The 25,414-nt window shown below is 42.1% G+C and overlaps 1 protein-coding gene across 1 annotated transcript in view; it reads left to right on the top strand.

Annotated features, from left to right (window-relative positions):
- LOC146403653 (uncharacterized) overlaps window positions 1–25,414 on the top strand; it is a 648,222-nt gene that overhangs the window by 279,435 nt on the left and 343,373 nt on the right. Inside the window, exon 4 of the mRNA XM_085024286.1 lies at window positions 785–954. Coding sequence (XP_084880412.1) covers window positions 785–814 — 30 coding nt within the window. The 3' untranslated portion in view covers window positions 815–954. The remainder of the gene's footprint in view (window positions 1–784; window positions 955–25,414) is intronic.

The raw sequence follows: 25,414 nt of genomic DNA, 5'->3' as shown, positions 1-25,414 counted from the left end.
TATTGTATTAGTTTCAGGTGCTCAGCAGCGTGATTAGATTATACATACATGTTTTTCTAACTTTCCACTATAAGCCATATATTAAATATAGTTCCCTAAGCTCTATGGTAAATCCTTGTTGTTTACCTGTTTTATGTAGAGTGATGTGTATCTTTGAATCCCATACTCCTACCTTATCCCTTCCCTTCCCTGGTCCCAAGAGTAAACGGTAACAAACATCCCCTCATGAAGGAGACGAGATTATTGCATTTTTCCCAAAATCTTGGATGCTATTAATAGTTATGCATTTTTCTTCTTTAAAAATCTTAAATTCCCATTGTGTGTGCATTTGTGTGCATATGTGTATGTGGGCTTTTTTTGGGGGGGTTGTGTGTTTAAACTATGTCACAGCCTTAGGAGACGTATGGATAAAGGGTGAGCGACAGTCCCTTTATGAAATTTTTGTTATCTTTTTAAACTTTTATTTATTTACTTAAAACTTGCGGCATGGCAAATATAGAGAGCATTTAAGTAGCCGGGCTACAATGTGGACAATATTCTACAATCAGCTGTGAGCTTCGTAAAACTTGACAAGGGCAGCTGAGCAGGTGTGAGCAGTCCATTCATGTTCGCTGATATTTCTGCTTTGGATTTTGATGGACGCCCCCTCGGTTCAGCACACAAATTAGTATTTAGTGAACATGCCCGCATTTTGAGCATCCCATGAGGGAGGGCACCTTCTTTCTATCCCACCACGTCTTCAGGAGAGTTCTAATCCTGCTCTTTTTTTCCACTTTTTTTCCAGGCACAGGAAAGAAAAAAAAAAAGAGTTTAGGGACTTGGAGAGGAACCCCAGTCCCTTCTCAGCATCAAAACCAACAGAGCAGCACAGAGAAGCCCGTGCTTGGTTCTGGTGCTATGCCGAGGACCCTCCCACTGCCCCTGGCTGATGACGGTGTTGGCCCAGGGAACAAGGTGAGCGGAACCCCATAGGTGGCTGGCGGCGGGGGCACAAGCCTCGAGAGTAGAGTGATGCGTCCTCAGGTACCAGACAGGGCCTGACAGGTCTTCAGGGAGCACGTGGTTAATGAGCGTTTGTACCGCGCACCCAGCTCGTGTTGCATCCGTTGAATGTGTGTTTTGATTATTTGATGACTGTCTGCTTTCCCACCGCACTGAAGGCTCTTTGAGGATACAGATCGGCATCTTTTTTGTTCACAGCTTGTCTTCGGTGACTAGCACATTGCCTGGTACATGATGAACACAGAGCGTGTTGGTGATACGTAAATGCATGAATGGAGTTCCCACTGTGGCTCAGTGGGTTAAGGACACAGTGTTGTCTCCACGAGGATCCCTGACCTTGCTCAGTGGGTTAAGGATCTGGCATTGCTGTGAGCTGTGATACAGGTTGCAGATGCTGCTTGGATCCGGCATTGCTGTGGCTGTGGTGTAGGCCAGCAGCCATAGCGCTGATTCAGCCCCTAGCCTGGGAACTTCCATGTGCTGCAGGTGCGGTTTTTTTAAAAAAACAAATAGACAAACAAATAGATAAATGGAGGAATGGATGCGTAGATGGTGGATGGACAGATAAATGGACGCATGGACTACAGATAGCTTTCCCTGGGTAGTCATTTGCTATAGTTTTTTTTTTTTTTTTTTGTGGACAGAATTATGCATTTATGGTGGCTTTGACTTTGGGGTAGGGAATGGTCTCTGTGCCTCAGTTTGCTTCTCTTTCAGTGATGAATAATTCAATACCTTATGCCCTTTATAATTTGTTTTGTCAAATGCTAAAGTAATGATGCGCTCAGTGTTACATAGCGAGGCACAGGGTAGAAATAGTGTCCCTCAAGTGACCTTTGTGACATAGAAGATAATACAAATATAAATAGAATATTGCCACCGAGCCCAAGGCACTTAGAGTCTAGTTGGTGGGTAGAGAAACAGGGGTTCAAGTAAATAAAGATGTAAAACAAACAGATTAAGATGTATTAAGGTCTGTGAGGTTTGGAGGTGAGATTTGGAGATGCTGATGTGTGGATTTAATTTATGTTCTGTCTCTGTTCCTTTTCTTGGGGTGAAGCCACTGCGACTGTATTTCATATAAACTGTGGTTCTTGGGCAGTAAAATTGGAGGTCAGACCTCTCCTCCCATCTTGAAAGAGAAATTTGTACTCCCACTTTTTTTTTTTTTTTTTTTTTTGGCCTCCAAGTCTCCTTACTCGGATCCAGTGGGACTGGCTGTACCCCTTTATTTCCATGGTTTCTAGGAGGAGAAGCTTGGGAAAGAAAATGAATCTTGGTCATGGATGTTCAGAGTTAAAGAGACCTGGGTGACCATATAGGGTCAGGGGGACCAATGAATAGCAGGTTGTCAGGAGAGACAGCAGGACCATGAGAGAAAAGAGCATCGCTGAGCGAGAGAGAGTCTCAGCACAGGGCCCCAGCAGCCGGGCCTGGAGGGGTCGGGAAATCCTGAGTAGGGGTATGGCTGGGCCATCCATCCACCCAACTCTAACCCCATTCCTTCTTGTTAAATCCTCAGCGTGCCCCAGGCTGTATCCCAAAGGGCCCCTGGGAGATGACTCCAGCATATTTGGTAAATTGGTAACAACTCTAAATAAGCAGCCCCATTTTGCTACACCCACACCCTTGACCCTTCTCCCAGGGACCTGCGTTAGTGAGTCGGGAGGAAGCAGGGATGCCTGCCTGCCGAAAGGAGACAATGTAGGTGGGTCTGGGAGGGATAGAGGCAGGCGTGGTTATGTCACTGAAAGGATTAATTGACTTGCAGTGGCCTTGGCAGGGGAGCAGGCAGAGGGGAAACTGGGGAGTTGGACATGCCACTTTCGGGTGGAAGAGGGAGCAAGCCGGTCATCAGGAGATGGAGGTTGAACAAGCAGGAAATTGGGAGCAACCACAGTAGAGCTACAGCCAGCTGTAATGTCCTGGTTGCATATGAAACAATTTCTCACTTGGATTCAGGGCCTTTGGGTAGGGAAATGTCTTAAAATGACTCTCATCAGCAGCATCCACAAATTGGTGTTACCCGCGAAGGTTCCAAGTCTAATATGATGCTCTGATGGTGCCAAAATGCACAAATTATACACCAAGTGTTTCCTAGTCATTTATTCTGCTCCCAGTAGTCAGGGAAGCAGGGGGATGCTGTTGAGTTGGCCTTGAAGGACACTCGTAGCACGTCTCTTCTGATTCCACAGCCGCTGCTCATCCCAGAGACCTCTGAACTCATCAGCTTCATACAAAAACATTAGTGATGGTTGGCTAGTTTGAGCAATAGCAGTTCTCCGCACAAATCAAATTGACTCAAGTCTTCCTCGTTTAGCTGGGGAGTGTTCGGGCACTGTGGAATAATTTGGCTATCCATCTGCATCAAATGTTGCATTACCAAAGAAAATCATTTCTTCAATTGGACACAGGAAGTTCAAGGCTGATTGCAGACACGATCCATCTGTAAATACCACTTTCATTTGCTCGCCCTGATGATTGAATGGTACATGAAACTCCACGATATGTGGAATCCAGGACACATCTTTTATGCTGAAACCTTGAAAAAAGAAAAAAAAATGATAATACTGCTTTTATGCCATATCCCTTTCCATGAGTTTCCCAGGGAATGTGTTTCAGGAAATAGCCTTTTTGTGTGTGTGATTTAACCCACACCACCCCATGCAGGACTCAGAAATTCATCCAGTAGCAGTGTAATTCAAGTCATCTTCTCCTCCGCCCTCTGTAGCACAACAGAGGCAATGTCACCTTGTGGTTAAGCATTCATTGCTTATTCTGGAGCCAGAGATACTTGGGGTTCAAGTTCCAGCTTCTGTACTTACTAACCAAATAGTCCTCAGTCAATTACTTGATCCCTCTACGCCTCAGTTTCCTCACCCATAAAAAGGGGATCACTGTCATACCCATCTCATATGCTTGTTTTAAGGATTCATTGCAAATTATTTCTAAAGCTCAGCAAATATTAGCTATAGCAGATTCCTACCCAAACTACTAGGTGCTATGTAGAATTCCAGGTGGACTCAACCCCAAATCTCTTATCTTCTCAAAATTCTTCCCTTACCCTTACCACTTCCCACATCAATCAAGACAACGGGTCCTGTTAATCCTTGACTATACCAAAGAGTATGTCTATTAAAGCTCTTCAAACAGTGGTGATTAAGATAATTCTAAGAATAGCATGGCAATAGCAACAATGCTGGGAATTCTGTAAAAAACAGGCCCATTTAACGTTCTTGGGAGATTACATGCTCCATGCTAATTGCTTTACCAACATCACATCATATAATCCTTCTCCAGACTCTCCACAATGGGAATTATGCTTATTCACATTTTACGAAAGCAGAAGGTAAGGACCGTGGCAATTCGATAACTGGCTGTACCCGTCACCCTTGGTAAGTGTCAGGACCTGAGCTTGACTTGGATGGATGGGCTCTGGTACCTCTGATCTTATCTAATTACTTCGGTCTCTCATCTATCATCCTGTACTGCCTTCATTGGTTTAAATCGCTGTGATGTCCTGTAGGTTGTGACATGGAAGTTGCATTCCTTCTCATTTCTCCTATACTGTTGTGCAAAACCTGGATCTTTTTTTAGCATGATGGCAATGTCCTTAGCGCCACTTGTGGCTGGCATTCCTTGACTTGCTCCGCTTTGCCCAGTCATTGACTAAATGACATCTGGCATCTCATTGCTTCTCTTAGTCTTCATCCTCACCCTTTCCTTTAACTCAGATTTGATCATATCAAGGTTCTGCTGAAAACTCCACGGCGCCTCGTTTTTCTTAGAGTACAGACCAAATTCTTACCTTGACTCGCAAGCCGGGCAGGATCCAGCCCTCCTGACCCTTCGATAGCCTGTGTCTTGATGTTTTCTCTTCTTCTCCACACTTCACCCATCCTGTTTTTTTTCTTTCCTCTTTCTAAAATGAGCCTTGATGTGTCAAATTAGAAAGACTCTAACAGGAATCCTCTGCCTGAGTGTTCCTTCCTTCCTTCTTTGCCACAGGTTACCATTATTCCTAAAGATCTCACATCAGTCCGCTTATCCTAGTGGAAGACTGTCCAGAACTGCGTGACCAGATCAGCCACCATTCTGTCTCTCTTCATGACACCCTACACCACGCCTTCATAACACCTGTTGTAATTTGTCTCTCCCACCAGGCTCTAAGCACTCCGAGGGCTAGGGTGAGGTCTTTTAATATCTAATCATCATCATAGAACATGAAAATCATCACTATTAATGAGCGTAAAAGGGCCTTCAGTTCACTGTCATTAAAAATCGATTATATTTTCATTATGATAAAGAAGATGAGATCTGATGATTTCATACACACATGCGTGCATGCATACAAGTGTGCAAAGTACGCACATGAACACATGCACACACACCTGCTAGGTTATTTCCAAAATAATAGAGATTTTTCTAACTTCTCTCTCTAAGCAGTTGTTTGTTTGTTTGTTTTGCCTTTTCTAGGGCCGCTCCTGTGGCATATGGAGGTTCCCAGGCTAGGGGTCCAATCGGAGCTGTAGCTGTCGGCCTACACCAGAGCCATAGCAACGCAGGACCCGAGCTGCGTCTGTGACCTACACCACAGCTCACGGCAATGCCGGATCCTTAGCCCAATGAGTGAGGCCAGGGATCAAACCCACAACCTCATGGTTCCTAGTCAGATTCGTTAACCACTGAGCCATGACAGGAACTCTACTAAGCAGTTTTAAGTCAACCAAATACAAAATTGGAGTCAGGCAGTTAAGGGACCAGTTGGGAAATCAGTGTCTGAAGGTATCCTCCTGGGTGATTGATTTCTTTTTATATTTAGCATCTCCCACTGTGTAACCCACTGTGTCCATTTAACCTTATCGCAGTCGTGCTTTCAGCCCACTCCTGACACCCTTGGCTTGTGGACTGCTCACCCTCACTCACAGACCCGTGTTTATCATGGCTTTTGATTATTCCATTCCCTGCCGCGATGTCCCCCTTTCCTTCAACTCACCCCATTAACAGAGCCAGTTAAAGAGGATCGCTGTGGCGTCAGACAGTGCACGCATGGGAAGGCCACTCCCCGTTCTAGAAGGATGCCAAAGGTGGCTGGAGATGAGAACTAGTTCTAACGGGCACTGAGTAAACATTAGGCCCCATCACCCTCCACTGTTCAGGAACCAGAGCCAAGGCCAGCTTCTCCAGGATCTCTTTTGGGCTGCATCCATCCAGATGGACTCTCCACCTCCTGTTCCACCGCTACTGACCGTCTACCCTGTGCGTTTCTGGTCTCGCGTTTCTGGTCTCGCGTTTCTGGTCTCGCGCTCTAGGATGATTCTACAACTATTTCACGTGAATACAGCTGGTCCTTCAACAGCTTGTTCATACCCAAGGGCAGACAACTTGTCTTACGCTAGCGTCTTTATTTTCATCCACAGAGCCTATTAATGTAGTAAGTGAATATTACAGCAGCTTAACCTTTACAGGATGAAATTTATATCATCCAGCACATATCTGCTGTCCAGTATTGTGCGAGGGTATTAAGTATACCAGTTCATTAGTCTTTGTGAGGAAGACGTTAGCCTCTGTGGACATCTGACTTCAGCTTACGAACTAAGTACACAGTGATTTTGGTAATAAACCGCTTTGGCTTAAAGGAAGTATCCTTATGGGGGAAAGGATTCTGTTAATGTATTCACTTTAATCGTATCATGGCCTGATTACATTAACACACTTAAATCATTTTATTATTGATTTATGCATGCAGGCATAAACATATTTGACAAAATTTTTAATGATGGGAAAATATTCAAGATATAATATTAATTGAAAATCGGAGGATAAAATGTGTCGTGTGATCTCAGTTCTGTATAATATGAAATTATAAATTATATACTAGAAGGGTAGTCATTAAATACTAACAGAGACGTATTCTAAACAGGATTTTGGATTTTATTTTAAAATATTTTTACATTCATTAGCACTATTTTCAATCCATATAATAAATGCCTGTTACTTTTGTAGTCAGAAGATTTCAGAATTTTTTATTTTACAGATGTAAGATCTAGATGTTATAAACTATTATAAATTCTTAATAAAATGCAATATTCTGTATGTAAATTAGAGTATATTCCTTTACTACTTAACACATTTTAATTGAAAGTTTTTACTGAGTGTCTATTATGTGCCAGTGGTGCATAGTATAGTTTAGTAGGTCCAGAGAGAATGATGGCAGAAGTTCACCATGTTGATGCCTCAAGAATCTGCCCTAAAACTAGGGGCACGAAAGCATATGGAAATTGAAAGTGGATCCATACGGGATGTTAGCCAGAGGTCTCCAGAGAAATAGAACCAGTAGTCTTTATCTGTACGGAGATCTCTCATAGGGTAGTGGCTCATACATGGCAGAGGCTGAGAGAGGCTGAGAAGTTACACCACCTGCTCTTCCCAGGCTGCAGAACTAGGAGGGTCACTGTTGTAGTTTGAAGTCTTGAGAGCCAGAGAGCCAGTGGTGTAGATTCCAGCCCTAGTCTGCAGGTCTGAGAACCAGGACTGCTTTGGGCAGAGGAAGACTGACGCCCAGGCTCCTGTGGTCAAGAAGAGAAAGGGAAAATCCTTTCTTCCTCTACCTTTTGGTTCTATTCATAGTCACTTTGGGGAGGGCCATCTACTTCACTCAGCCCACCACTGGTTCAGATGTCGGCCTCATCCCAAAGGCCCTCGTTTACATCCCCAGAACTAATGTTTAACCAAGTATCTGGGCATCCCATAACCCACTCAGGTTAACTCATAAAAGTAACCATTAAATATAATAGATGCAGGCTGATAAGGGGAGTCATCAAATCCCAGAACGTAATGGGTGAAATGAGATGCACAGGATGATATCATGTGAGTAAAGAAAAAGAGAAATTATGTGTGCACGCAGGTGTGCTAGTGTGGCTGATGATATGCTTGTTGGGGAGGTCTGTGTGTGCAGTGTGTGTTGCTGTGTGCTTGTGTTGGCGTGTGTGTGGAGGAGGTTGACAGGGCAGTCAGCTGTTACTGTATTAATAGACAGGACAATTCTGGAAGGTAGATTTTTTTTTTTTTGTCTTTTTTTGTCTTTTGTTGTTGTTGTTGCTATTTCTTGGGCCGCTTCCGTGGCATATGGAGGTTCCCAGGCTAGGGGTTGAATCGGAGCTGTCGCCACCGGCCTACGCCAGAGCCACAGCAATGCGGGATCCGAGCCGCGTCTGCAACCTACACCACAGCTCACGGCAACGCCGGATCGTTAACCCACTGAGCAAGGGCAGGGACCGAACCCGCAACCTCATGGTTCCTAGTCGGATTCGTTGACCACTGCGCCACGACGGGAACTCCAGGAAGGTAGATCTTGATGGGAATTTAACTCAAAGTCTTTGGAAATCAGCTTGCTCCTGAGAGTTAAACCATATATTTAATTCTTCTATGATCATAGCAGAGATAATTAAGGTCACCGACAGATACGTGCACACACATGCATGCACACACACACACACACACACACCATGATTCTGTGATGAGCAAGACTAATTCCCCTTTTTATTCATAAGTCTTAAAAACAAAGGAGTTGTGCCATTTGCTCTGTCCGGCTGAACATTGTAACAAAATAACAGTAAAGACTGTCCTTGTTCAGTGTGATAGTGCACGCTTCTTGGGCCCATTTCTTTACTCATACATTATCTCATCCACGTTCACGCGAACCTCCTGGGCATATGCTCTTCTTGCCCTGCTTCTGAGTAATGGAATAGAAGCTTCCTCTGGGGTTTCGCCAGTGTATCCCGAGATACACGTTACCCCCCGCAATCCAGCTTGTCCTGCTCGCACGTCACTGGGTCATTGGACATGGTCTCACTCTCTGTGCTTTACCAGCAGGGCTCTGGGAGGCGTGGGCCTTCATCCACACACACCTCTTGTTCTTCTGCTGGATGGATGCGACCAGGCAGCATTCCACTGAGGAGAAAGGTTATACAGTAAGAATGAAGGACTTAAAAAGTCCTTGTTTAAACACCTACTGACTGCACTCTCAAGCAGGGGGCAGGGTTCTCTAAATTCGACCTCTGTCAGACTCAAAGTGGGTTTGGAAGACAAAGTGTGTATGCATAGTGAAATAGACTATTGAACAAACACTCCCTCCTCCCCCTCCTGTCTCCATGAGAGCAGGACACAGCCCCCGCGTTAGTCTTTTAGGGTGCCATAGGGAAATACCACAGACTGGGGGATTCATGGAGATGGATTTGCCCACACGCCTGGAGGCTGAGGGCCAAGACCAAGGTGCTGTCAGATCACCTTCCTTGGGGAGCAGACCCCACCTTCTCACTGTGTCCACACGGCACCGTCTCCTTGGCATGAGCGCCCTCCTGGTGCACTTCTGCTGTTTATCAGGACGTAACCTTGCAGGAACAGGGCTCCGCCCTTATGGCTTTACTTAGCCTCGATGACCTCCTCAGTGGTCCTGTCTCCAAACACAGTCATATCATGGGGTAGGGCTTCAACATAGAGATTTTGGGGGAACCCAGTTCAGCCCATTCATACCTACCTCCCAATTCAGGTTCCACACAGCACTTATAAGTGGCCTCATAGCAGGTGGAACCTACTTCTTTATCCTTTGATTTGGGGCTCGGCTATGTAAGCTGCTTTAAATGGGATATCAACCACATGATATAAGCAGATACTTAAACGTTTCTCATATATTAGACTCATTCTTCTGGGGTTCTGCCATCGCATCTGTCCTGGCTGTCTTTCTTGATCCAGAAGAATGACTAACCGTAGAACAGAGAAACCCCACCTGGCCCAGAATCTTTGGAACTGTGAGGGTGGTGTTATGTGCTTTGTGCTGAGCTTGGCCATGTGGCACTGCTGTGGTGAGGCTGACTTATATGGAGTCCATGCCCTTACCCCCTTGTTCATTAATTCAACAACAACCTAAAATCTGACATGTTCTACCTAGGCCACCAGTGTCTCAGGGCATCGGGGTTCAGAGACTTGTTCAAGGTCACCCAGCTAGTAAATTATAGAAACATATTTGTAAAACTAAACCTTGCTATCACCTTCCTGGAGTAGCTGATCTCAACTCATCCAAAAAGAGAGCAATAGGCTGCCTGCTGATCTGCTAAAAATGACAATGTACTCATTGGAAAACACACACACTTCTTACGTACAAATACTTCTTTGGGTCATGTGAGGAGCCTCTGATGGCATCCAGACATTCTAAGCTCTAGACACAATGACGATGCTATTCCTGGGGGTCTGTGCAGGTCCTGGACTGATTCACTCAAGATAAGAATGAGTAGGGCAGGCGGGGACTACTTTACATGGAGGGTTCTATGTCCCACAGGCAAGACGACTTTGGGTCAGTCTCAATGTAAAAAATGAGGGATCTAACTAAATGGCTTCTAAAGGCTCTCTAGCTCCACCATCTGAACGTTGATGGCTATGGCAGGTCTCTGCTGCTGGGTTAATAACCCTAGACTGTATCCTTCCAGCATCTATTATGCATCAACATCTTGATAATCTCAGGGAAAGAATTTCACCCCCTGTGAAGTTTTACATTGTTAGAAGTATATTTTAGGAGTTCCCTTCATGGCTCAGTGGTTAAACAAACATGACTAGGATCCATGAGGATGCGGGTTCGATCCCTGGCCTTGCTCAGTGGGTTAAGGATCCAGCGTTGCTGTGAGCTATGGTGTAGATCACACACGTGGCTCAGATCCCACATTGCTGTGGCTGTGGCTGTGCTGTGGACCGGCATCTGTAGCTCTGATTCAACCCCTAGCCCATGAACTTCCATATGCCGCTGGTATGGCCCTAAAAAGCCCCCCCCCAAAAAAAGACAAAGTATACTTTATAACTGTTTGAGGTCTCATAGTTTCCAGATTACTTCCAAAATATTATCTTCTTGTATCCACAAAAATGCTGTGTGAAGTAGAATGGGCCGAATGTTAATCCCTATTCAGTAGTTGAGCTGACAGTGTCTCTATAGCCCTAAATTAGATTAAAACTTAAGGGCATTGTTGGAGCTTAAAACCCACAGAGTCTGTAGCCAGTTGCCAAGCATCTATCTCTGTGCTGCTCATCTTAGCTGCATGCAGTGCCACTTCCTTCATCCACAAAGTGGAGTTAATCACAGAAGCTACATCATCATTTTGTTGAGATGATGGAAAGGTTAACATATGTCAAGGCTTCAGAAGCAGTGCCTACTCTATGGTACATCCTGTGTATGGATTCTGTCCTCACCAAGGAGAGAAAAGAGAATAAAATGTACAAGTTAGCTTATAGTTGGGACTAGAGGTAAGACAAGGAGTTAAAGGAGTGTTTCCATTTGTTAATGACTTTGTAATATGGTGATGGGGTTACAGGTGCCTCTGAGAGTAGATGACCTCTGTTCTAAAAGCTCTCTGTAATTGTGACTTTCACATTCCTGCTTTGGAGTTCAGACACTAGCTCTCTAGCTTAAGGGCGTGTGCGTGTCTGTGGCTGCTTTGCAGAGTCCCATTCTCCATTCCTCTGCTGCAGATCACACAGTCTCTAGGGGACTCTCTCCCAAGGGGTAGCAGCTGCACCCCCAGCTCGAGCGGCAGATCTGGGTCCACTGTTGGCAGCTCCCAGCTGCCCGTAGTGATGTGTCAACCTTAGGATGAGGCCGACTTCATGAGAAGCAGCAGGAAGAGAAGGGAAAAAAAAATCATATTCTTAAATGCATTTTTTTGATCTGCTAAATTAATCTCAAACCAAGATCAACTCTAATTCTAGGACTTTACAGTGAAGTCCAGAATTTATAGTAAAGTCCAGAATTAGAGTAACCCTAACCCTAACCCCAACTGCTGGTTGGAAGTGGGCTTGTCTTGTACCCACATTCACCCTCCCTAACACAGAGTGTCACTTGGATACGTAAAGTTGGGCAGGTGGGCTTAGTGGGGCTGAGGGCAGAGCACCATGCAGAGGTCACTTCCCACCAGTGCCGCCCCCATCATCTTCCCCAATCCATATCTCCACGTCAGGACAGAAGTGGGAAACTCATTGTATTTCACCTGAACTTCCCGTTCATCATGCATTTATCTCTGAAACCCGTGAGTCCCTGTAGTTCTAAGTCCTGAGAAGGTGTGACTTCAACTTCTTTTATCCCCATTCCCACCCACCAGATTACACTGCAAACAATCCCTGATGTCCATCTCACCATCATTCTTTCTGACCAGCTGGCACACCAGGTTCATATCCAATGGACAAAAAAAATATGTTAATATTATTATATTAGAACCCAATCTCCTTAAAAGAAGAAATGCAAAGTTAGGGAGTCTTGAATAAGTGTTTCAACCCTTATGACTAGTAAGAGTCAAATTCCAAAAAAGACTTTAGGGCATCCAATTTCAAACTTTTTTTTCGTCTCTGCTGTCAGGCTTCTGAGAATGTTAAAGGGATTTCTGGGTTCAAGGCTTCCTTTGATTTGTTTCCTGCTCATTAGCATTTGTGAGTAAATAAAAATTAAAAAATGTAACAACTCTCTTGTCTTATAAAGACAGCCAATGCTTTCTACCTTAAGCTGAAAAATCTTGATGCTTTTTGCATTAGTTCTCCGTTTAAAATTGTTCTCACATTTATTATTCTGTGAATTAAAATGTCTATTTTTAAACAATCTCATATTTATTCCTCTGAATATTATCACTATCTGTTCCTGCCTGCCTGATTTTCCATGGTGACTTCAACTAATTTATTTCCATCTCCCCATAGCAAATGAAATTTCCTTAACCTTTCTCTGAGACATTACAAAGGATATTACTTACAGTGCTTAATTCCTTCCCACCTTTCTGGCAATTATATGCTCAGTGAGGTATTGTCAGAGGCTACAGAGAATTCTTCAGGTGATGCATAAACCTAACTTTATCCAGAAGAAATGGAGCCCCCTGTGGTTTGCCTTATACTCAGAATTGTATCTACTGCAATATTTATTTTATTGGCTGTATATTTCACACTTGTGGGTTTTATTCTCTTTAAAATCTTCTTCACTTTGCTCTATGTCCCTGTCCACTAATAGAAGGGGTATATGGGTATAGACCATCTCAGACTTTCTTTAAGACCATAAAAACAGGAACCCCATGTTTAGAGAATTCCTTTTATCACCTGAGCACCATATTGGTTATTTAGCAATCATCATTACTTAATAATAATGCTAATGTGAATTATGTCTCCAGATTAAGCTCTGGTCTGGACTCTGTATTTATGTATCTGACTGCCTCCTTGTTCTCTACACTGTGATGGTCAGTGGTGTCTCAAAATCGTCATGTCCAAATTACACTTGTTTTCTCAATCCTGCTTTTGCCACAGAGTTCCCTATATCTGCTTTTTATTTGTCTTTCCCAGTGTACGTATTCACTCCATCTTCAAGTCTTGTTATATCTCGTGTGGCGGTGTGTCCATAATCTCATGAATTCTCACCACCTCCACCCCGGTCCAAGCAACGATGACACCTGTCCAAGCTTTGACCCCCAAACAGAATCCCATCTTTCCCCATGTCTGAAAATATCCGTGTAATAATGAGACTACTTGTGTCATAGGTTTTCAGAAGCCCATCTCGCCTCTAAGGAGATCTTCTGTGCATTCAATGAATATGAAGATATGATGCTGAGGGTCCCTGTCCTTAGTATTAACCACTTCATCAGGCAGGATTCTAACAGGAAACAGGGGACCCCCGTGTAGTTCAAATGAAATTGTTCAAGTGGAATAACTCTTAATACCCTTTGTAGAAGAATGAGGTCCCTCTTCCCAATTTTAGTAAACTAGACATTCCTTTAAAAAAAAATTTGCAGAGGCTTCACCTGGAAGGTGCTTCATAAAGGAATGCCTCCTCTCCTTAAGATTCTTTTTTTTTTTTTTTTTTTTTTGTCTTTTGTCTTTTTTTTGTTGTTGTTGTTGTTGTTTTTTGTTGTTGTTGTTGTAGCTATTTCTTGGGCCGCTCCCGCGGCATATGGAGGTTCCCAGGCTAGGGGTTGAATCGGAGCCGTAGCCACCAGCCTATGCCAGAGCCACAGCAACGCAGGATCCGAGCCGCGTCTGCAACCTACACCACAGCTCACGGCAACGCCGGATCGTTAAGCCACTGAGCAAGGGCAGGGACCGAACCCGCAACCTCATGGTTCCTAGTCGGATTCGTTAACCACTGCGCCACCACGGGAACTCCCCCTCCTTAAGATTCTACTTCGACTCAGTCTACTTTTGTTTCTTTCAGATTCATAATGCAAGCAAAATTCCAATATTCCGTATGTCCAAACAAGCAAGGTTCACACCACGTGGATGGAAAATATACAGGAATTATAAAAGCTTGTGAATTTTTATCATCAAGAAATTGGCCCTAAAAAAGGGAGTTCCCATTGTGGCTCAGTGGAAATGAGCCCAACTAGTACCCATGATGATTCGAGTTCAATCCCTGGCCTCAGTCAGTGGGTTAAGGATCCAGCATTGCCATGAGCTGTGGTGTAGGTCACAGATTCGTCTTGAATCCTGTGTTGCTGTGGCTGTGGAGTAGGCCGGCAGCTACAGCTCTAATTCGCACTGTAGCCTGGTAACTTCCATATGCTATAGGTGCAGCCCTAAAAAGAAGAAAGAAAAGGAAAAAAAAAATTGGGAAACATGCACAGGAATAGAGCCTAATCAAAAAAGACAATCTAAGATTATATGAGATAGTATTTTTGTTGATATAGGTGTGCTCAACCAAATGCAGAATGCGATGTGTTTGCTTGAGGGACAGGAAGCATGCATAATAAATTGTTTGGTGGCTTCATAGGGCTCTGGATGGAGTGGTGGTGTGTCATCTAAAAGGGGGACACCCAGAACTTTCCTGGCCTGCTGTGGAGGAAGAAGTCACCTGAAGCGAACATTGGTGTGACCCCTGGTTGGGACCTAGTCTGTGATTAAACTCGGTCACATCCTAAGTACACCCCGAGGAAGACCCACAGGAAGGTCTCTTCTTTGACATATTTAAAATTTTTATAGTAGGGAAATCACCAGCATCTCCAAAGCTGGAAATGACAGGGGGGCATTCCTAAAGGGAACCGAGCTCTTAGATTTCAGCGAGACCAGGGTCTCCTAGTAGCAGGGGACAGCTGCCTGTGGCTCTTAGCCGCCAGACATAAGATTGTCACATTATCATGGATGACTTCAAGGATGGAGGAACCGTCAGTGTTGTGACTCTTCACAATCTGTAATAGTGACTAAGTGACCCTGTATCCAAAGGAATAGCATAGATGTACAGCCCGCTAAGAGGTTACTTGATCCATACAACCACAAGTCTGATGAGCCGACACCTGATCTGAGAAACTAAGGTGAGACTTTACGGCCTGGAATGTAATTCCTACAGCTAACAAAGTCACAAGGCCTTGAATGAAGAGAATGCTAGTGATATTTGAAGATGTATGTTCCTAGCAGTTGTCTGTACATTTGTGTACTGTGAGTCTTCCTCCAAGCTTTTCCACCACAGTACTTAGAGCCATTTAAGAAGGTCGCGGTGTAATGGAGAAGGGGTATACTCAGCTCCACACGAGTCCATCACAATCCAAAGGGCCTTAGGCTCAGAGAGCTTGTGAGTCAATCGCACAGCAGATAGAGAGAACCCAGCAACCCATTCTGTGGTTATAGCTCTAGTTCCTTTATTGCAGCTGGAGTGAAAGTACCTAACAACTGGCAGCATATCTACCTCGATTCCTTAACATATTGAGTTAAAAGTCACAACTGATATTGAGGGACGATGGATCATAGCAAGCTTTTTTAGGTGTTAGCATTAATTGCAGGGTATGTTCCAGATTTGGCCTTTTTATGCAAACAAATCAAACAGCTCTGGCAACAGATATGCAGCTACTAATTGATCAAATAATTGGTTTCTCACTCCCAATTAATATGTTCAATTGGAAGCAGTCCAGTTTCAGTTGGCAAGGATAGCAATACCTCTGCATTGTTATTTCAGGATTATAGCAATTTGATGTGCTCTTTTTAGCATAAGATCATCCATGTTGTAGCGTATGTCCAAATGTCCTTCCTTGCTAAGAATGAGTAATATTTCATTACATGTATATCACATTTTTAAATCCACTCATCAGTCAAAGGCGCTTGGGTTGCTTCTGTTTTCCGGCTGTTGTGAATAAGGTGACTACGAACATCAGTGTACAAATATCTCTTTAATTCCCTCCTTTCAATTCTTTTCTGTTTGTATCCAAAAGTGGATCTCCTGGATATAGGATAAGCCTAGTTTTAATTTTTGGAAGAACCACCATACTGTTTTCCATGGAATTATCTGTAAGTCTGGGGTTTTGAGGGCTGTGATACAGGTTCATTATTTGATGCAGCTGCCCTGACAGAGGGGCCTTAGGATGCAGTAGATTCCATGGTGCTTTTAAGTGATGTATCAGACAGGGATGCTCTACAGTGCCTCCAGTGAGCCTAAAGCAGCAGCCGTAGTCTACACTCCTGTTGCTTGGGATTAAAATCTATTTAGGCTCTGCAGACAGTCGCCTTCCTTTGAGGAGGAGCTCCTGGCATGTTACAAGGTGGAGGAGATGGAATGCCTGACCAGGGAGCACCAAGAGCTCCCCAGAATGAACTGACATTAATCTTATTGAAAAACCGTAAGGTCGGGTATACACAATAGCATTCCATCCATGCATGGAGAGGGCTTGCTTGCCCTCGGGTCTGAGCAGATCTGAAAATCACAACCTGCAGAAGCAGAGGGCTTACACTCCCACGGGCCCTAATCTTACTGTAGCTCTGCCCTCCTTCAGCCCCCCACCCTGGACCCCTCAGAAGTCTTTCTTAAAGATGGGCATTTAGATTCATTTGATACCCGCTAAAAGTGACCAGCAACTGCATCGATTCTTTTTTTTTTTCCTTTTCTTTTTTTCCTTTTTATTGCAGTATAGTCTGTTCCAATGACGATGCATGTTTGCAGGTTACTTCAACCATAGTAGCTTAAAGCAACCACTTTTGTTGTTACTGTTATCTCCTGCAGTTCTGGCAGTTAACAGATTTCAGCTGGGCAGTTCTCCTTCAGAGTTTCTCTGTTGTTTCAGGAGGGGGCCGGGATCATAGGGTGACTTGGTCATTGCATGTCTAGTGACTGACACTGGCTGTTGCCTCAACATCTGGGCACTGAAACAGACAAGATCCCTTAAGCGTTATCACTTTCTCATGGTTCCTCCCTCATGGATGTCTCATGTGACAAAGCAGGGCTCCAAAGAAAGAGGGTAGAAACTGTATTCATTTGAGGCCACGACCCCAGATGCTGTAGGGCATCATTTCCAGCACTTTCTCTTCTCATCGGGCAAGTTACAAGCCCCCATCCAGCTTTAAAAGAAGGAAACAGACACCTTGCCTCTTGATTGTAATAGTGTCAGTTCCATTTCAGGAATAATTGAAGAACATGAAGAAATATATGTAACATACACATATGCAGACACATAGAGTCAGTTCTCATTGTTTGCAGTAGTTATGTCCTATACAGCTGCCTCAGCCACTGAATTAGCAGATGCTGAACCACTGCTCCTAGGAGAAAAATAGTTTCCTGTCAGACTCTGGTCTTGTGTGTCCATCAAATGATGAACACATAACACTGTTCTACACATGTTTCTGGTTAAAGAGGACTTTTAACATGTACTGTTGAGCCACTAAAATTGAACTCATAGCCAGTGAGATACTGTAACTCAAAACTGAATGAAGCTTTTTTAAAAGTGCCCCATCCCCAATAAAGTACATAACAGCCTACTTTTGCTCAGGAACACTAGACAGCACTTCACTTGGGGCCCATTTATAACAGCAAAATTACCGAGAAAAAGCACAAAAATGTGGAAAACATAGCACCTCATAGATCACAAAAAAAGATGCTTGTTTACAGCCTGAGGGCTGAAACAAGAAGATATAGCATGCCTTGTTCGACCTCATCTGGGAATGTGAATGCTGGATACTCAATATTTTTTTTGCCACTTTATGTATATTTTTAAATGACTGTAAAAACACCAGGACTGTTGAATCTGGGGCAACATAATTTTAGCAAGTAGACAAATGAACAAATATGGAATCTGAGAATAAAGAAGAGTAATTCTACATGCACGCATATTTCCATGTTTGGAAAATATAGTCTGCACATCACACTCAGGGGTGGCCCAGAAAGTGTGTTGAGTGATATCTTCTCAGTGAGGGGCAGGACCTCTAGCAGAGTGTCAAACTGCCCACTCTGCTTAGTGTGAAAGATGCCATGGGTGATCAGGAACTTGTAAAGAATGAAATTGGAACATAGATGCAAAGCTACATGTATGCCCCTCCCGGAATAGAGATGGGTGCATAACATGCATGCCCCATGTGAAAGCTCAGCTCCCCTGCAGAGATCTGTATAAGCAGGTGGAAGCAGTGACACAATCTGTAAATGCCAGTCAGCCTCTTGCCCCAGGTACACTCTGGTACTTGCTGTGGCGAGCCTGTGTATAAAATGACCTCAGAGCTGGGAATGCTCTACATGGACTCTACAATTTAGCTACTAGTTAGTATCCAAGTCACAAAGAGCAGAGGGTAGAGCTCAGCCCCTGAGAAAGCACCATGGGTGGATGAAGCAGCCACCTGGAGACACCTGAGTTACCTTGGACCTCCTCCTATCACAGAGTGACAGCTCACAGAAATAGATACTGATTCTGGACATAGCTTAGTCTTTCTTGCCCTCAAATCTTTTGCCATCACCACTACTAAAGGAAAGCCTCATTCACACTAATGTTCTTCCACTCAGTGTGACTTCTTGGTAAGGTGATAATTTTACATCAGAGTTTGACGGTGCACTTATGCCCGTAGGATCCACTGGTCTGATCACACATCCTATCACCTGGAAAAAGCCGGCTTGCTAGAAGTACTCTCTGAGTACCTGTGACAGGACCAACAGTGAAGTTGGCACGCATCTTTCAGGATGCAGAACAGGCCAGTACATGGTTCCATTTCCCTCTTAGTCAAAACACATGGACCCAGAAGCAAGCATCTGAATGAATGATCTCTTTCACTGTTACCTAAAATAACTCTTCTTCTACAATGTTTGCATCCATTTTTCACAACTTGAGCTTGATAGGTTGCAAGTCACTTGGATAAAAGCTGAGAATGTCCTATGGTCACTTGCGTTCTTGGGTTACTGAGAAAAAAATATAGGTCCATACTATTGACTTTGATTACCAAAGAATATCAGTTGTGTCTAGAATCTAGGGGATTTATTGAGTCTCTCTTAATCCTCTTGTACTCAATAACATAGGCCAGTGGAAGACTATGACCAGTCAATGAAGACAGGGCAAATAAGGGTGGAAATCTTGTGACAGTCCATTTATAAGATGGAAATAAAGGAGTACCATTGTCTCATGGAGGAGTGATAATCAAAGTAAGTTAGATGCAAGGCATTAACAATAGCACTGGCATATTAGCATCCACCATATTTTATGTTATTTTTACTGTTACCTTTGTCTCATATCAATTTGGTGGTTGAAGGACACCAAATTAAATAAAATCCAGCTAGGCTAAAGACAAAAAAAAAAAAAAAGAGAAATAACAAAAATGTTACGTATTCCCACCAAGTTACTCCACCTGATTCTTCATCCACTTCATTATCTCCCAGTGTCCATCACCGTCCCCAGTCCAGTCCAGTCCATATTTGACTAGCTTTTCCCTTTGCTTTCTTTCTTCCGTAGATTCTAAATAGGTATCACCCTTGTGCATCATGGCGAGTCTGTTGTGGATGTACCGTACCCCTATCCTGTCCCCCAGCCCCGCGCATTCATTCCTCAGGGCCTGCTCTGCTCTTTGCTTAACACTCCCTGGGACTGGTTTCTGGTGTATTGATCACTGTTACTCACCACTGTGGTAAGTATTTGGCACCCCAGTCATCCACTTTTGTCTCCTTCCTTCAACAGGGTGAACTCCCTGAGGGCAGGGACAGAGTTTGTGTATGTGCACGTGCACAAACGCATGTGTGTGTGTATAACATATATAATATATATGTAAGTTTTCACAGTTACCTATTCTCCCAAGTTTGCCTCTTTCTTATGTAACATAATTTCCACACTCATTCCTGTTTAACTTTCATAAACAGCTATCACTCATGCTTAGTCACATTAGATTATTCTCTATCTTAGAAAATTCTATTATGCTTTTAATTCAGAAAGTTTTTTATGTTATTTGGCCTTTTTTTGACACTTTAAAAATGGTGACTTAGAGTGAGTTTCAAGACTGTGAGGTGAGGAAGAATGTCCTTGATTTTTTTTTTCATATACTGAATAAAAAAGAATAAAAAATAAAGAAATGAAACAACAAGATGCATATCCATAAAGTTTCCCTAGTCATAGCCAAGACTGCAGTGAATTAAGGTGAGGGCTTTCAGCTCAGACTCTTGGCTTAGGCCGGAACAGCAGTTCCATTAGAACGTTCTGTACCTGAAAAGGATGAGGTTAGCTGTAATTCTGGCCTCAGCTGAGATTGTGAGAAATAGCAGCTTTGTTCTCTACTTTGAATTAAAGTCTTTAAAAAAAAATCTGCTATCATTTCCTCCAAAGCCTCCACTGTCTTTTTAGATTTCTCTATTTCATTCTGTCTTCTCTTAGTCATCCTGGGCAACATTTCCTTGGGCACATACCCACTCTCTTTCCTCGTTTACACAAACAGATGGAGGCCAATTATTTAATGTTTTGCTTTTTTTCTTTGTTCTCTGACTCTGAGTCTCAATCACCATCCTTAAGAGAATCTTCTCTTTGTTCCAATGTTGTTTATCAAAAAGAAGAAAATTATTGCCTTTGTTCAGAGAAGGTTACACATAAGCTATTATAATTCATAAAAATATCCAGTTGTTGTGTTGAATGACTTCTTGTTTGTTTCTTTGATTTTACGATTTAGTAGCCAAGGTTTCTAATTATCAGATTGATTTGTTGCTTTTAAATATTTCTAAAATGTCTTATTTTCTTGTTTACACTATGCTCTAGTCACCCTTCCTTATGTCTCCTGCTGTCTTTTTTTAAATTGACAATTAGGACACTATTTATTAAACAAGCACATCATTTATACAACAATGGTTGGAAGGAAATGTGCTTGTCCAAATTAAATTGCCAGTTTTCAAATTACGATGATTCATCATTCCCAAGCCCTATTTCCCTAGCAAAAAAAAAAAAAAAAAAAAAGCCATCAATGTTTTAAGAAAGTGAACATTTCTGTAAATTGTAAATTATGTTTTTTTATTTCTAATGAAAGATTACTTACAGAAATTATCTCGTTTATATGTAGACTCCTGCAAGTAATACTCTATTGAAATCTATTTAGACTTGTCTAGAGTGGGTAGGATTTAAAGATTCTGTGAGTTTTAACCTAAAAAGTAAGGCAAGCCCTTTTTAACAAGCTTCTCTCCAGGCAAGCCTGGGAAACACAGGAACTATTATTGTTAAAGGAAACTATTAGATTTCTATACTTAGCCCTATGTTGTCTGTTGAACTCCACATTAACCAACTCAGCACTGTGTTAGACAACTTCATTATATATCGAAGACATTATAATTATAACATCAGTGTATCACAAACCAGACTCATATATGTCTTTTTAAACCAATCCTATCCTACACCCCTTAAAAATATTCAATTAACTATGTTTTTAGATAGCATCAAAATCCAACCATGATAGAGAAGAAGTTTCTCCACTTGATAAAGCATATCTACGAAAAACTGACGCTGACATCACATTTAATGGTGTGAAACTCAAAGTTTTCCTACTAAGGTGAGGAACAAACCAAGCGTGCCACTCTAACCTTTCCCTTTTAACACTGTAGTGGAAGATCTAGTGAATGCAATATGACATGAAAAATAGAGATATACAGATTGGGAAGAAATAAATAAGACTGCCTTTGTGTATAGGTGACATGATCGTCTATGTAGAAACTTTGAAATGCTGTTGATTTAAACAAGATGAGTTTGAACTGTGCACGTCCACATATATGCAGATATTTTCCCATAGTAAATACTACAACACTACAAAGTCTGTGGTTGGCTGAATCTGAAGATGTGGAGGAACCATGAATACAGAGAGCCGACTCTAAGTTATACTTGGAGTAATCCTTGTGTTGTTTAAGGCAGCTGTCCTTAGGAAAAATAATCCTGGAACTAATGAGCAGTTATCACAAATACAAAGTTAATTTTAAAAAGTCAGTAGTTTTCCTATGTAACAGTAATGAACAAGTAAAATTTGAAATTGAAGCCAAAATACCATGTATATTAACATCCCACAAAGTGAAATGCTTGGGTATAAATCTAACAAAATATGCGTAAGATCTATATGAGGAAAACTATAAAACTATGATAAAGAAAATTGAATAAAAACTAAATTAATGGAGATACAATGCATGTTTATGGGTAGGAAGACTTAAGATTGTCAAGATGTCATTTCTTTTTTTTTTTTTTTTTGGTCTTTTTGCTATTTCTTGGGCCACTCCCACGGCATACGGAGGTTCCCAGGCTAGGGGTCGAATCGGAGCTGTAGCCCCCGGCCTACGCCAGAGCCACAGCAACGCGGGATCCGAGCCGCGTCTGCAACCTACACCACAGCTCACGGCAACGCCGGATCCTTAACCCACTGAGCAAGGGCAGGAATCGAACCCGCAACCTCATGGTTCCTAGTCAGATTCATTAACCACTGTGCCACCATGGGAACTCCTCAAGATGTCATTTCTCCCCATCCTGATCTGCACATTCAGTGTTATGCTACTCAAAATCCCAGGAAGTTATTTTGTGGATATTAGCAAATTGACTTTGAAGTTTATATAGAAGCAAAAGACACCAAATAGCCAGCAAAATATTCGAGAAGAAAAATAAAGACAGGCCTGATAGTACCCGGTGTAAAGATTTGCTAGAAAAATATAGTAATTAAGACAGTCTGGTGTTGGTGAAAGAACAGACAAATAGATTAATGGAACAGAAACAGAAAGCCCAGAAGTAGACCCACGAACATATAGTCAGTATAGTCAACTTTGATAAAGGAACAAAAGGAATATAATGGAACAAAGGAGGTAATTTCTACTTCAAAGTGATGGAAAACCTAGACACCAACATCCAGCTGACTTACCTATTCTAAATCTGTGAAAATTTCAATTGTCATCAAGAAAACTCCCAAAGTCCAAACTCCCAGGTATGACATCTAATCAAAGACACTATTCCACTCGCACCTGCTATTATATAGTCTATGTCTTTGATTCACTCAAACTTGATGAATGGCACACATTTAAGATTATAAAATTTGGGGTAGTGGTTTTGAAGTAACTAGGGGAATCAAGTTAGCAATATTTAAAATGCAATTACTAAATTCATATATTCTAACGGTTTTTTGCTGAATCTCTAGGGTTTTCTTCTATGATGAAGTCTTCTGTAAACAGAGTAATTTTATTGCTTCTTTTCATATTTGCATGCCTTATATTTCTTTTTCCTATGTTATTGGTGCGGCTAAAACTTCCAGTACAGTGTCAAAATAAAGTGATGAGAGTGTGCATGCTTCCTCTGCCAAATCTGGAATGAGCGTTCTCTGTTTGTTTTTATTTTTTATTATTATTTTATAATATTAATATTAATTTTATTAATAAATAATATTTAATAATTACTTTATTATTAAACCAATAATTATGGTTTTAACTGTGGGCTTTTCATATATGACCTCTACTGTGTTGAAGTAAGTTTCTTATACACTTATTTTATTGAGAGTTTTTTGTTTTGTTTTGTCTTTTGTAGGGCTGCACCCGCAGCATATGGAGGTTCCCAGGCTAGGGGTCCAATCGGAGCTGTAGCTGCTGGCCTGCTCCACAGCCACAGCAATACTGGATCTGAGCCCCATGTGCGACCTACACCCCAGCTCAAGGCAATGCTGGATCCTTAACCCACTGAGCAAGGCCAGGGATGGAACCTGCATCCTTATGGATGCTAGGTGGGTTCGTTAACCACTGCGCCACGATGGGAACTCTGAACGTTCTTAATCATGACTTGATACTGGGCTTTCTCACATGAATTTTGTGCTGCTGCTGAGATGATCAGGTAGTTTTTATCTTTAATCTGCTAATGTTGTGTATGTTGAACCAAACTTATATCCCTGGGTTAATCTCACTCACTTATGGTGTATGATCCTTATATGTGTAATTGAATTTGGCTAGCCAGCATTTTATTGAAAACTTTTTCATCTATGTTCATTATGGATATTGACCTATAGTTTTTTTATGGATATAGGCTTTATAGTTTTTTCTTGTGGAATTTTGGCTTGGCTTTGTTATCTGGGTGATGCTGGCTTCATAAAATGGCTTTAGAAGTGTTCCCGCTTCCATCTTTTGGAAGGATTTAAGGTGTACTTGGTATTAATTCTTCTTTGAATGTTTGGTAGGATTCACTTGTGAAGCCAGCTGGTCTTAAGTTTTCTCTGGATGGATTTTGATTACGACCCATGTCCTTATTTGTTATGCTCAGGCTTTCTATTCTTGATTCACTGTTGGTAGGTTGTGTGTTTCTAGGAATTTATGCATTTCTTCTAGATTATCCAATTTGTTGGTATATAATTGTTCATAATAGTCCCTTATGATAATTTCTGTTTCTGAGGTAGTTGTTATAATGTCTCTTTCACTTCTGATTTTATTACTTTGAATCTTCTCTCTCTTTTTCCTTAGTCTAGCTAGGGTTTTGTCAATAATGATTACCTTTCAAAAAACTATTACTTTTGTGATTTTTTTCTATTGTTTTTCTATTCTCTATTTATTTTATTTCTGCTCTAGTCATCCAGTGGAATTTCTATACACTAGCAATGATTTATCCAAAAATGAAATTAAGAAACCAATCCCATTTAAAATAGCAACAAAAAAATACTTTGAAAAAAATTAACAAAGAGGTTAAAGACATTTACTGAAAACTATCCTGATTTCATAGATTGAAAGAATTAATGTTATTAAACTAACTATACTACCTATATTCTGCAAATTCAGTATCATCGCTATCAGAAGCTCGATGACATTATTTATTGAAATAGAAAAAAAAAATCCTGGAGTTCCCATTGTGGCTCAGTGGTAACAACCCCAACGTGTATCCATGAGGACCTGGGTTTCATCCCTGGCCTTGCTCAGTAGGTTAAGGATCTGGCACTGCTGTGAGCTGTGGTGTAGTTTGCAGATGCAGCTCAGATCCCACATTGCTGTGGCTGTGCTGTAGGCCAGCATCTGTAGCTCCAGTTCAGCCCCTAGCCTGGGAACTTCCATATACCATGGGCACGGCCCTAAAAACCAAAAAAAAAAAAAAAGAAATGCTAACATTATTACATGGAACCACAAAATACCCCAAATAGCCAAAGCACACTTGGGTAAGATGAATAAAACTAAAGAACAGGGAGCTATATCCAATATTCTAAGATAAAC

This window comes from Sus scrofa, chromosome 4 (genome assembly GCF_054392235.1).
Source record: "Sus scrofa isolate SSC_HxYL_T2T_F1_AM1 chromosome 4, Sscrofa_HxYL_maternal_Yorkshire_Landrace_v2.0, whole genome shotgun sequence".
Lineage (NCBI taxonomy): Eukaryota > Metazoa > Chordata > Mammalia > Artiodactyla > Suidae > Sus > Sus scrofa.
This window is presented reverse-complemented; position numbering and strand designations above follow the sequence as displayed.